The 14,295-nt window shown below is 40.9% G+C and overlaps 1 protein-coding gene across 2 annotated transcripts in view; it reads right to left on the bottom strand.

The window, feature by feature from the left end:
• The window catches only part of LOC109889604 (mitochondrial inner membrane protease subunit 2-like), a 139,415-nt gene extending 127,091 nt beyond the window's left edge, over nucleotides 1-12,324 (bottom strand). The window contains exon 1 of one of the 2 annotated variants that reach the window (XM_020481156.2): nucleotides 12,176-12,324. In XM_020481156.2, the coding sequence (XP_020336745.2) occupies nucleotides 12,176-12,280 (105 nt within the window). In that variant the 5' untranslated portion in view covers nucleotides 12,281-12,324. Of the gene's footprint in view, nucleotides 1-5,082; nucleotides 5,457-12,175 lie in introns of those variants that run through there. The other variant, XM_020481158.2, reaches the window with a different exon arrangement.
• Between the last annotated feature and the right edge of the window lie 1,971 nt (nucleotides 12,325-14,295).

Below are 14,295 nucleotides of genomic sequence, written 5' to 3'. Positions count from 1 at the left end.
GGTTTCTGTACAGCACTTTGAGATATCAGCTGATGTACGAAGGGCTATATAAATTAATTTGATTTGATTTTAATTTGATTTGATTCAAACTACATTGGCCTGGTGAGAATATGTCATCATATACATACCATCATTGTTCATAATGTTAAGTTACTGGAAGAATAATTGTCCTTTTTTGGCAGCAGGGTGGAGGCACGTTTCTAATCAAGAAAGGAGTTCACTAGTTGGTCCTTAATCGCATTAGCATGGCTAGTGTAGGGTCAGGGGCAGAGTATGGGCCTAAAATGTCTAGTTAGTCGTGTATCGCCTATCCTCCTGTGGCTGTAGGTGCGCAACGATGTTGTCTTTGGCCCTTGTTGGGTCCACGAATGTCTTCTGCTCGCCGGAGGGAGTAGTGATCTTCAGCACTGCTGGGTAGAAAACACTGAACTTGGTGTCCAGACAGTGATGTAGGAGCCCCCTCACCTTGTTGAAGGCTGACCTCTTCTACATGACTGACGATAGCCGGGTGACTTGCTTTTTCAGTGTCACCACTTTGTTGGATTAAGTATTTGCGCCACTTTTCAGGCTATTCAGACGGGTGTCCTGTTTCGCCAAGTTTAGTCAGCACGTCTGTTCAGACTTAATGATAGCCGCCATTACCTTGGCTAGGTCGGGGGGGATCAGAGTCCATGTCATTGTCCAGTGAGCCCGAGGCTTTAGTAGAGGCCTGCTCATTTGTGACTCGTGGCCGTTGTTTTGACATTTCACAATGAAAAGGACAAAAATATGTGGTGGTTAATTTCTTTACTATTAAATGAGAAGAGACCCATTTATCACACAAGTCAGAGTTAAACTAAATATTGAATCACTTATTAATAAGGGAGCAGGTACAAGGCACACATATAAAGTGAATCGATTGAGTGCTCTACGATAATGATGGCTGGTCGACGAATCACCCTCAGATGATTCATTGAGACCCCCGAGACAAAAGTACAAAAGGTATTTTATAGCCAAGATACACCCCTTTCAACCTACATGACGAACAACAGATGTATAGAATGGGTCACAAGGTTAAGATTTTTATGAAAGATACTTATAATTCACAGCAGACCGTATCTGCTGTAAAAACAGTTCTCTCCCTGGTACCATATAGAACAGAAACATTAACTCATGCTCTGGAATGCGGCCTCTTTAGGTTTTATCACCCAAAAGACATGGTAAATCTCCTGTCAGTGTTACCTCCCAGAGGCCCATCCTCAGTAGAACACACACAGGTGAGCCTTCTACCAACCCTTTATTCTGTTGCATAAACTAACCGTTTGATGCAATAATAGCATTATAACATAATCTTGTCATTTCCACCACAAATGTCAGAAAAAAAGTGAGTTGGGTTTGATTCCTAATTAAAATGTTACAAAATTAGCACGGTAGGAAAGGTGTTGGTCAAGTATTAATAGTTCATTGTTCTCCCTAGACAGGAGCACGGAGAAAACGTGTCTTCACATGTTGCTGCTCACCAGCGCCCCTATATTAATATAATATTGAATGCATTAACAGAAATTACCGTAACCAAACAAACATCGTAGATTACAAATGATGGTAATTAACATTCAAATGTACTACTGGTGATACTGGTGTGCCATCTCCGCAGCCTCCGCAATGGATTAGTCCAATCAGACAGGCATGAATCAGGTGTCTCGTGTGCCATATATATTTTTTATAGATATTTTTGCCACTGCTCGACTAAAGAAAATATTGGTCAAACAGCCAATCGACCAAACAATCGACCGGTTGAGTAAATGAGCTCAGCCCTATAAAACAGTATGTAAACATTATTAAAGTGAAAAGTGTTCTATTATTAAAGTGACCAGTGTTCTATTATTAAAGTGACCAGTGTTCTATTATTAAAGTGACCAGTGTTCTATTATTAAAGTGACCAGTGTTCTATTATTAAAGTGACCAGTGTTCTATTATTAAAGTGACCAGTGTTCTATTATTAAAGTGACCAGTGTTCTATTATTAAAGTGACCAGTGTTCTATTATTAAAGTGACCAGTGTTCCATTATTAAAGTGACCAGTGTTCCATGTACACTACCGTTCAAAGGTTTTGTGGTCACTTAGAAATGTACTTGTTATCCATGAAAAAATACATGAAATGAGTTGCAAGATTATTAGGAAATATAGTCAAGATGTTAACAAGGTTATAAATAATAATGATTTTTAATTTAAATAATAATTGTCCTTCAAACTTTGCTTTTGTCAAAGAATCCTCCATTTGCAGCAATTACAGCCTTGCAGGCCTTTTGACATTCTAGTTGTCAATTTGTTGAGGTAATTTGAAGGGATTTCATCCCATTCTTCCTGAAGCACTTCCCACAAGTTGGATTGGCTTGATGGGCACTTCTTACGTACCATGTGGTCAAGCTGCTCCCACAACAGCTCAGTAGGGTTGAGATCCGGTGACTGTGTTGGCCACTCCATTATAAACAGAATACCAGCTGACTGCTTCTTCCCTAAATAGTTATTGCATAGTTTGGAGCTGTGCTTTGGGTCATTGTCTTGTTGTAGGAGCAAATTGGCTCCAATTAAGCGCATTCCACAGGGTGTGGTATGGCGTTGCAAAATGGAGTGATAGCCTTCCTTCTTCAAGATCCCTTTTACACTGTACACATCTCCCACTTTACCACCACCAAAGCACCCCCAGACCACATCACATTGCCTCCACCATGCTTGACAGGTGGCGTCAATCTCCCGCATCTTTTCATTTTTTCTGCATCTTCCAAATGTTCTTCTTTGTGATCCGAACACAAACTTGAATTTGTCTGTCCATAAAACTTTTTTCCAATCTTCCTCTATCCAGTGTCTGTGTTCTTTTGCCCATCTTTTCTTTTATTGGCCAGTCTGAGATTTGGCTTTTTCTTTGCAACTCTGCCTAGAAGGCCAGCATCCCAAAGTCAGCTCTTCACTGTTAACGTTGAGATTGTTATTTTGCGGGTACTATTTAATGAACCTGCCAGTTGAGGACTTGTGAGGCGCCTGTTTCTCAAACTAGACACTCTAATGTAGTTGTCCTCTTGCTCAGTTGTGCACTGGGCCTCCCACTCCTCTTTCTATTCTGGTTAGAGACAGTTTGCACTGTTCTGTGAAGGGAGTAGTACACAGCATTGTACAAGATCTTCAGTTTCTTGGCAATTTCTCACATGGAACAGCTTTCCTTTCTCAGAACAAGAATAGACTGACGAGTTTCAGAAGAAGGTTCTTTGTTTCTGCCCATTTGAGCCTGTAATCGAATGCACAACTGCTGATGCTCCAGATACTCAGCTAGTCTAAAGAAGGCCAGTTGTATTGTTTCTTTAAATCAGCACCACAGTTTTCAGCTGTGCTAACATAATTGCAAAAGGGTTTTCTAATGATCAATTAGCCTTTGAAAATGATCAACTTGGATTAGCTAATACAGTATGCCATTGGAACACAGGAGTGATGGTTGCTGATAATGGGCCATAAATAAATCAGCCGTTTCCAGTAGAGGTTGACCGATTATTATTTTTCTATGCCGATACCGATTATTGGGGAACCCCCAAAAAAGCCGATACCGATTAATCGGCTGATTTATTTTTTACATTTGTAATAATGACAATTACAACAATACTGAATGAACACTTATTTTAACTTAATACATCAATAAAATCAATTTAGCCTCAAATAAATAATGAAACATGTTCAATTTGGTTTAAATAATGCAAAAACAAAGTGTTGGAGAAGAAAGTAAAAGTGCAATTTATTGCCATGTAAGAAAGCTAACATTTAAGTTCCTTGCTCAGAACATGAGAACATATGAAAGCTGGTGGTTCCTTTTAACATGAGTCTTCAATATTCCCAGGTAAGAAGTTTTGGGATGTAGTTATTATAGGCATTATAGGACTATTTCTCTCAATACCATTTGTATTTCATATACCTTTGACTATTGGATGTTCTTATAGGCACTATAGTATTGCCAGTGTAACAGTATAGCTTCCGTCCCTCTCCTCGCTCCTACCTGGGCTTGAACCAGGAACACAACGACAACAGCCACCCTCAAAGCAGCGTTACCCATCGCTCCACAAAAGCCGCGGCCCTTGCAGAGCAAGGGGAACAACAACTCCAAGTCTCAGAGCGAGTGACGTTTGAAACGCTATTAGCGCGCACCCCGCTAACTAGCTAGCCATTTCACATCGGTTACACCAGCCTAATCCCGGGAGTTGATAGGCTTGAAGTCATAAACAGCTGCTGACAAACGCACGAAAGTGCTGTTGGAATGAATGCTTACGAGCCTGCTGCTGCCTACCACCAGTCAGTCAGAGTGCTCTATCAAATCATAGACTTAGTTATAACATGATAACACACAGAAATACGAGCCTTAGGTCATTAATATGGTAGAATCCGGAAACTATCATCTCGAAAACAAGACGTTTATTCTTTCAGTGAAATACGGAACCGTTCCATGTTTTATCTAACGGTTGGCATCCATAAGTCTAAATACTCATGTTACATTGCACAACCTTCAATGTTATGTCATAATTATGTAAAATTCTGGCAAATTACACAGCCCAAACTGTTGCATATACACTGACTCTGTGTGCAATGAATGCAAGAGAAGTGACAACCTGGTTAATATTGCCTGCTAACCTGGATTTCTTTTAGCTAAATATGCAGGTTTAAAAATATATACTTCTGTGTATTGATTTTAAGAAAGGCATTGATGTTTATGGTTAGGTACACATTGGAGCAACGATACGCACCGCATCGATTATATGCAACGCAGGACACGCTAGATAAACTAGTTATATCATCAACCATGTGTAGTTAACTAGTGATTATGATTGATTGAATGATTGTTTTTTATAAGATAAGTTTAATGCTAGCTAGCAACTTACCTTGGCTTACTGCATTCCGATTGTTATGAAAACGTGAAATCGTTTTCAGCTACAATAGTTTCCAGCTACAATAGTCATTTACAACATTAACCATGTCTACAATGTATTTCTGATCAATTTGATGTTATTTTAAATGGACAAAAAAAAAAGTGCTGTCTGGGCCGGCAGCCTTAAATGTCTTACTCACGTCGGCCACAGAGAACAAGAGCTCACAGGCCTCTGGAGCGGCCCGGGTTGGTGGCACTGTGTTATCCTCAAAGCAGGTGTTTAGCTTGTCCGGGAGCAAGACGTCGGTGTCCACGAGATGGCTGGTTTTCCCTTTGTAATCCGTGATTGTCTGGAGTCCCTGCCACATAACGTCTCGTGTCTGAGCCGTTGAATAGTCATCACTGAAGTTCCTTCATAGAAGCCGCTCTTTCGTAGGTATAATTCTGTGGGCTTTGTTCAGATAATGCATGTTATAACAACAAGATGCCCAACTCTTCATGCCCAGCATTCTTTCTTCACCCGCACTCCATAGCAAGCTGCTCTATCCATTGGTGAAGTACTTTAGTGTAGAGCTAAAAAAAAAAAAAATTAAGTGCCAATTTCAGAGGTTTAGAAAGGAACGATATAAACCGTTCGAACCGGTTCAGAACTGTAATTTGCTGGTTGGAACAGTGGAACGGAACAACAACAACAACAATGGCTCTGTTCAGAATGAAACGATTGGAAAATAATTTTGGTTCAAACCCCTGCTGCTTCATTACATAGTTAAAAAGACTGGTCCCCAGACGACAGCTAACATTCCACTTCTTGCCACTCCTGTCATTTTAAATGAGTGGAATGTAACAGCTGACCAGAGATGGCAACCAGGCTACAGTAGTTGCATGTTCAATAATATGAAATGATAGGCTCTTATCGCATTAAAAATTGTAACATTTCTGTTCCATGCACAGTATATTCCGTTGGTCACATCATTTTACGGTTTGGAACGAATTTAACCATAAAAATCATTGGGCGCACACACAACAAACGCATTCACAAAGGCCCCATATTCAGATGCATGAGAAAGTAGATCCGTTGTTGCTGTGTTTTCCCCATTGTCTCTACCCTACATCAAATGATGAGTTCTATTTTGCTACAATTGGATTTCCAGGGCTCCGTGTATCATATCAGCCAATGAGTAATGTTCACACAGGAAAGGCATTTCAGACCAATAAATCCACCAGGGATGATACACTAAGGCACCGAGGGATACTGATTACAGCCAGACGTCACTAGCTTTCCCCCAAACTCTCTGCAGTTCTGCCGTCGCAGCATTTCTCCCCAGCTTTACCGGGAGAGCACTCCAATCCCCACAAAACCCATGACCCGGAGAAGGGGCTTGATTAGAGCTTGAAAAAAAGCCATAGCTCGGCTGTGGCAACAGAATGAACTGGAGAAAAGGGCAGGGTACCAACCGAGGCTTTACCATGTCAAGACCATGCATAATACTGAGCGATGGATCAAACTTCAGAATCAATTAAATGTAGGTAATGAATGCTGTAAGGTCAAATAACCTCAATGATTGATCATTTCTTTGGATGACATTTAGGCTACAGGAATATCAGCAAACAAACACTGATGCGAGAGATGAAGTCAGTAGCCTACCTAGAAGCAAAACAATCGAGCCAAGTACCAGCTGCTCTCTCACGAAGCCATGCCTACAGTATGTTGCACTGGGAAACGTAAACTTTTGGAGCACAGCATAAACAGATGACCTCTAACACACGTAGGGCTACAATCACTGCTCGTCTCTGGTTTGTTTTAGCTAAGGCTCAAGCAGTTTCATCATGAGAACACTTGTGAATACACAGATGAAGATACATAGATGTAGCAAGCAGACCACTGCCCCATTACTAGAGCACTGTAATCATGGGTATTAACATGCCTCTGGGATCCCAAAGTTCCAAATGTAATGGCTTACAAAAATACTAAACTTCTGAAAAATAAAAACGGTAACTATTTGGTAAATCGGCTACGAAGACAGTATTTTTCTAGATGTTTAAGACCCCTGAAGCAACATTCAGAGCTTCAGACAGCAACACATTTGAAATCAATAATCACCATTGTCATGTGGGGGAGTGAGGGCAACAGAGCTAGGCGCCTAGCTAGTAAGGGTGAAAGGGAATACCTAGTATGTTGCACAACTGAATGCATTCAATCGAAATGTGTCTTCCGCATTTAACCCAACCTCTGAATCAGAGAGGTGTGGGGGCGCCTGCCTTAACCGACGTCATCGGGGAGCAGTTGTTGTTGGGGGTTAACTGCCTTGCTCAAGGGCAGACATCATTCAGTTACTGGCCCAACACTCAACCGCTAAGCTACTGGCCCGATGCTCTTAACCACTAAGCTACCTGCCGCCCATATAGCCTAAAGGAAGCAAAACATTGGTCTGAGAGCTTGCCATGCAAATCTCACCACAACCAGGCCTGTCGTCAGTTAGCCCATCTCACCAGTCCTGAAAGGTTCAGTGGGTTCAGACTCTGCATGGACTACACCAAAAGAAACAGCCTCATAACAAGCAACAAACAAATAAGTAAACTTTGTCCAGTGTGCTCAAAAACACCAACTATTTCTCTCTCCATCTTTTCACCAACTACAGGACTAAAGCACCAATTAGAGAAAACCATTATCAATATGAGAGACCCTTTTTTTCATGAGACCCCAGAGAGAGAGAGAGACAGCACACCACTGAGAGCCAGCCAGCGAGCAGTAGATAGACTTTTCCTGATGAGTGCTTAATTAAAGACAAGAGTCCCCCGCAGATGGAGAAGTAGCACCTCACTGCCTCCGTCTGTGACTACCACTATCGCTCTGCTCAGCAGGCAGGGTCCATGTGGCCAGTCCACACAGCAAGCTGTGTGAAATGGTGCATGGCAGATGTATGTATCGTTCCCAGAAGAAGGGGGGGAATGTCTGCTTTGCTGACGCCATATATTTAATCAATCTTTTTTTCATTTGTGATTCATATACTGTATTACAATCTAGTTTGAGTAGTTAGACTGGGTGGTGGTATAGTCTTCAGAAGTCTTCAAACGGTTGTATAAAATAAGTTGTACACCGACTAATCCCTTTACCCTAATCACTGTTTATTCATCTCCTCCAGACACCGAGCAGCCTGGTGTGATGTAGGGCAGGACCATGGTCGCTCAGCCAAAACTAAGGTGATTAATTGAGCTCATGGGTACTGCCCAGGCCCACAAATGGGATTTGTCTCTCAAGCAGAACATCAGACTCACTGTCTGCCTGCACCTGGAATGAGCATTACAACAAATCCCAGCTTCTGATACCTTGGGCATTCAATGGGGAGTTTGGGGTCAGTGCCAAATGTAGGCTAATCACTATGAAGGGTATAGCCTACTTATTTTTGAGACATAATACTGTAAATACCACTCAGAAGTGTAGAATAAATCAAATGTGACTCGTTTTAGGAAACTAGCTGTATGTCGCACGTCACTACTTCACAGGAGCGGCATTTGAACGTAAACATTTTTTTTTTTTTATAAAAATGTTTTTTTTTGCCAGAATTGCCTTCTGCAACATGTGAACTTTCATGTGCTTTAATAACAACCTTGTATTACATTCATAAATACGAAGAAAATTGTTAAATTACGAGCCTAGTTGGTTTAGCCACAGAAAAAGGCAGGAACCTTCCTACTAGCCATGATTGGCTGAGATAATGGACATGCTGGGAGAGGAGTTTGGATTGGTCTGCCATGTAGCATGCGTCAGTACAGAACGTGAGTAGTTCAGTATGTGTTGACAGTCCTTTCTACCGCGCTGTTTTTGAAAGATATAACGTTAGCGATCGAGAACTACAAATGTTTTGCTACTTTTCTCAATATTAAATGCCCTAAATTTAACAGATGCTTTAGATAGATCAGTTGGAAAACTGATGGGCTACTTTCTGCACACACCAAGGTCAGTGTGAAGCAAAGTGACTTGACACAGCGCTGGCCAAACAAAATGTAACTACAAACAAATTGTTCCAGTCTGCCATGAAGTGTTCCAACATGTACAGTGGGGCAAAAAAGTATTTAGTCAGCCACCAATTGTGCAAGTTCTCCCACTTAAAAAGATGAGAGGCCTGTAATTTTCATCATAGGTACACTTCAACTATGACAAAATGAGAAGAAAAAAAATCCAGAAAATCACATTGTAGGATTTTTTATGAATTTATTTGCAAATTAGGGTGGAAAATAAGTATTTGGTCAATAACAAAAGTTTCTCAATACTTTGTTATATACCTTTTGTTGGCAATGACATGTCTAAACAAAAGACCACTTTGTGGGGCTAAGGCTTAAGAAGGTGTAAACGATGCTGAATAGGTGTAGACAAAGAAGAGCTCTCCAGTAGGTGTACCAAAACATTTAAGGCCATTTTCTCAAAAGTGGGGTTACAAGTTTATCAACTTTCAAAATCAGAATTACTTTCCAATTGTTCCTCAACTGTAGTGTATGATATACCATTTTCTAGCTCTGAGTTACTACTTTTATCCAATGTAAGACCGAATCGAGACGGTCGGTCACAAATGTACCCTCAGTCATTATTGATGCAGCAGGGAAATAATGCCAGAGAAAACAATCTGATTGTTTGCTGCAGGGGCCAGGCACATAAATACTTTCTTGTGAATTAGCCCACTTTATCATTGCATGATGTTTACTAGCCGACTAAAAAACTCAACGATTTACAATGGAGTTGAGCGGCGACTAGTGTGGGCAGACTGGATCTCCGATGTCACATAAAATTAAGTTTTTAATCAAAAACGACTGATTGTAGCACCCAAAGAATAGCCACCAATTACACAGAACAATGTTGTGTGTAATTATGATGTTGGAAGGCCTAGATGATTATCAAGGACCTCAGCCACCCGAGCCAAGACCGGTTCAGCCCGCTACAATCCAAAAAGCGAGGTGAGTACAGGTGCATCAAAGCAGGGACCAAGACTGTTAAATAGTGGCCGTCAGACTGTTAAATAGTCACCACTCACCTGCCTCCACCCAGTACCCTGCATTTGAACTTTAGTCACTGTCACTAACTCAATTAACTCTAACATGCACCATAGAGGCTGCTGCCCTATGTACATAGTCATGGAACACTGGTCACTTTAATAATGTCACATACTGTTTTACCCACTTCATATATATATACTGTATTCTAGTCACTCCTGTGTTGTCTTGTCTGTGTGCTTAGCGTCGTTGTCCTGTTGGAAGGTGAACCTTCGCCCAAGTCTGAGGTCCCGAGCGCTCTGGAGCAAGTTTTCATCAAGGATCTCTCTGTACTTTGCTCTGTTTATCTTTGCCTCAATACTGACCTAGTCTCCCAGTCTCTGCCTCTGAAAAACATTCCCACAGGATGATGCTGCCACCACCATGCTTCACCGTAGGGATGGTGCCAGGTTTCCTCCAGATGTGACGCTTGGCATTCAGGTCAAATAGTTTAATCTTGGTTTCATCAGACCAGAGAATCTTGTTTCTCATGGTCTGAGAGTATTTAGGTGCCTTTTGGCAAACTCCAAGTGGACTGTCATGTGCCTTTTACTGAGGAGTGGCTTCCATCTGGCCGGTCTACTATAAAGGCCTGATTGGTGGAGTGCAGCAGAGATGGTTGCCCTTCTGGAAGGTTCTCCCATCTCCACAGTGGAACTCCAGAGCTCTGTCAGAGTGACCATCGAGTTCTGGCCCTTCTCCCCCAATTGCTCAGTTTGCCCGGGCGGCCAGCTCTAGGAAGAGTCTTGTGGTTTCAAACTTCTTCCATTTAAGAATGATGGAGGCCATTGTGTTCTTGGGGACCTTCAATGCTGCAGAATTGTTTTGGTGCCATTCCCCAGATCTGCGCCTCGACACAATCCTGTCTCAGAGCTCTACGGACAATTCCTTCAACCTCATGGCTTGGTTTTTGCTCTGACATGCACTGTCAACTGTGGCACCTCATAGACAAGTGTGTGCCTTTCCAAATCATGTCCAATCAATTGAATTTACCACAGGTGGACTCCAATCAAGTTGTAGAAACATCTCAAGGATGATCAATGGAAACAGGATGCACCTGAGTTGAATTGAGTCTCATAGCAAAGGGTCTGAATATATGTAAATAAGGTATTTTTTTATTTTTTATAAATTTGCCAGAAATGTTTACAAAAAACTGTTTTGCTTTATCATTATGGGGTATTGTGTAGATGGTTGAGTTTAAAAAATAAAAATAAAAAAAAAATTAGAATAAGGATGTAACATAACAAAATGTAGAAAAAGTCAAGGTGTCTGAATACTTTCCGAAGGCACAGTATACTACTCTTCAGATTGTCTATCAATTCTGTAGATACACACACACTCCGGACATTGCTCATCCTAATATTTCTATATTTTTTACTTTTTAGATTTGTGTGTATTGATACATATTAGTGCACGGCTGAAGCTAGGCACACAACCATTTCGCCACACCGGCAATTTATCTACTGAATATGTGTATGCGACCAATAAAATGGGATTTGATTCGGAACTCCAGTCCGCCCACACTAGTCACCGCACTAGTCCATCATAAATCGTGGAGTTGAGTTTAATCGGCTCGATGCTCACTCACCACTGGTGCGTTTTTTATGCTACACTACTGCAATAGGGGCATTTTAGTATTTAGAGTGCCTTGTTTTTTTTATATGATGAAATTGATCACGTTGACCTTATCAGGGGGAAAAAAACAAGTACACTATTCAATGTTGTTGTCAGGGGAAACTTGGAATGGCATTCATTGAGCAGTGACCACCACAACATTGCCATCACGTGCTATTTGAATTTGATTGTGAAAATATAATCAAATGCATAATTGACTTTCATTTGTGTAGGTGGGTAACGTTAGACTCTCCGATGGTAAACAATGTGCCCTGTCTTGGTCTGCAGCACTGTGCACAACATGTGTGTAACATACTTTTGAATACCGATGACAGCTTCGGGACAAAAGCATGACAGTTTATTACAAAGAAATATAAATAGTTATTTCATATATTTGTGCCACATGTTTGAAATAAACCAACCCAGTCACCTCGCGACCTCATCACTGCACGGATTATGTCACGTTAGCTAGCAAGCTAGCCAGCCAAGGTTCACGCGTGCACTAGCTGTCAATGTGCATTGAAAGCAAACCACGCCAACCTCCTTCTACTAAAACAGGGGAAAATATAACCAATTTCCTTCTCTTTGATACTTTCTGTTCCCCTTAAAATCCTTCGTTCTCACTCAACAGCAGCCTACATTCATTTCACCTACCAGATATTTGACTTCCGTGCTCGTTCTCCTTTCTGTCACTTCTGGAACACCCACCAGCACTCCTCCAGGTCCTAGCGAGAGTCTATTTAGTCTTGTGCATGGCATTTTCTTTCCGTCTCCTCTGTTGCCCCCCAGTAGGCTGCTATGTTGACTTTACTTCATATATGGGTGCTTGATCTTATCATACAAATTCAACTTTTCTCCTCTATATTAAAGGCCCAGTGCTGTCAAAACCTGATTTTCTTGTGTTTTATATACATGTCCACACTACAAGGTTGAAAAAATATTGTGAAATTATGATAATGCCCTTCAGTGTAAGAGCTGTTTGAAAAGACCACCTGAAATTTCCGCCTGTTTTGGTGGGTTTTGGTTTTGGCCTGCTGGTGACGTCACCAGGCTGTAAATTAGTTAATAGACCAATAAGAAAGAGTTCCAAACCTCTCTGCCAATAACAGCTAGTTTTCAGGTTTCCACTCTCTCAGACCCCTCCCAGACAGTCCTAGCTAAATTCTTGTTTGAGAAATTGTTCTTTGCTAAAAAGCATTTTTTTTAAAAACATTTTAATTGAAAACAATCACAGTAGGGTACTTAATTGTTACCCAGAAATGATTTGATATTGAGATAAAAACGGCCGCATTGGGCCTCAGCAAAACTACCTATCAGAACGGGGTTTATGAGAAATCGTGTTCAAATCTACAAATAAAAGACCAAATTCTTGCCAGAGGGGAATCTAAAAACACCTGTACACAGAGAGTTACAGTATGCAGTGAAGCTTTAACATTCATAAACCCTAGAATGTATTGTTGTATTCGTGAATCTACAAACATGCTGATTTTTGTGTTTTCTATTGATAGAAAGTTATCAAAAACTTTTGAACTAGTGGTGCTCTAATTTGGGCAGATACTTATGGGTTTAATAAAAGGAACCGATTGAAGAGAGCTCAGAACAGGACACTATCATTCTTATCTCTTTTGGGACAGAACATACTGTACTCTCAGCCGAATGTCTTAAATGGCCTATGAAGATAAATTGGGTATTGGCTACAATATCTTCTCATTCACATGCTTAGAGCTATGGAAATACAAAAGGAGTGAATTATTACTCACACAGCACTTTCATCCTGACTCCTTAAACCATTTAAGATGAGAAATTGAGCCTCACAGCTACAGTATATTGGAGGCCTGGGTGTCAAATAAGAACTTCTTAACTGAGAGGGGAAACGGGCGATAACGAAAGTATTTAATGAAGTATGCAGAAGTAAATGTGGCAATTAATAGCTAGAGCAGGTAACTTTTCTCCTCGTTGGAGATTCAGCCCTGAATCTTGTTGAGCATTCGATTAAGTTTAGTGATAAGGGTAGTGACAAATGTCCTCTGACAGAACCTTGGACACTATATCATTCTTATCTCTTTTGGGACAGAACATACTGTACTCTCAGCCGAATGTCTTAAATGGCCTATGAAGATAAATTGGGTGTTGGCTACAATATCTCCTCATTCACAGGCTTATTGGCTTATCGGTTATTGGTTAGGAATGGATGAATAAAAGCTGGAGGATGCTCTACAGTTGGATTTGTTTACAGAGCCTATCAGATTCTCATATCGGTTGTCTTTGATCATGCTGGAGTAGCTGCAGGGTGGACATCATCTCAACACAGAGCTACCAAAGGCAAGGTCAGTACAGACATGAGTCTTGCCTGATTCTATGAACACCGCACAACAGTGTAGAATTGGTAACTACAGGGAACGATATTATTTTCTCAATTAATGTTCAGAATATTTTTTTATTTTATTGAGGGTCACCTGGAAATAGGTAACAGGGAGAGTGCCAACGGCTTGACCTACACACTCTACGAATAGTTCCATATATACTGTTTATTTACTATATCAAAGATTTCGCTATACCTCCACATGACATTAATTATAATAGCAAGCTGTCATCTAGACATCTTCATGTGTGTATCACAGAACTAAGCATTTAACACAATATGAAAACATTATGTAATGAATGAAGTCCGCTATAGATGGCTTACGGGAATACATGAAGTATTCAACTCATTTGAGAGAATGGCGATGTGACTCAATGATTTAAACTTGGCAAATGGCACAAAGTGCCCACTG

Source organism: Oncorhynchus kisutch, linkage group LG4, assembly GCF_002021735.2.
Source record: "Oncorhynchus kisutch isolate 150728-3 linkage group LG4, Okis_V2, whole genome shotgun sequence".
Taxonomy (NCBI): Eukaryota; Metazoa; Chordata; class Actinopteri; order Salmoniformes; family Salmonidae; genus Oncorhynchus; species Oncorhynchus kisutch.
The sequence above is the reverse complement of the archived record's forward strand: the minus strand, read 5'-3'. Positions and strand labels throughout refer to the sequence as shown.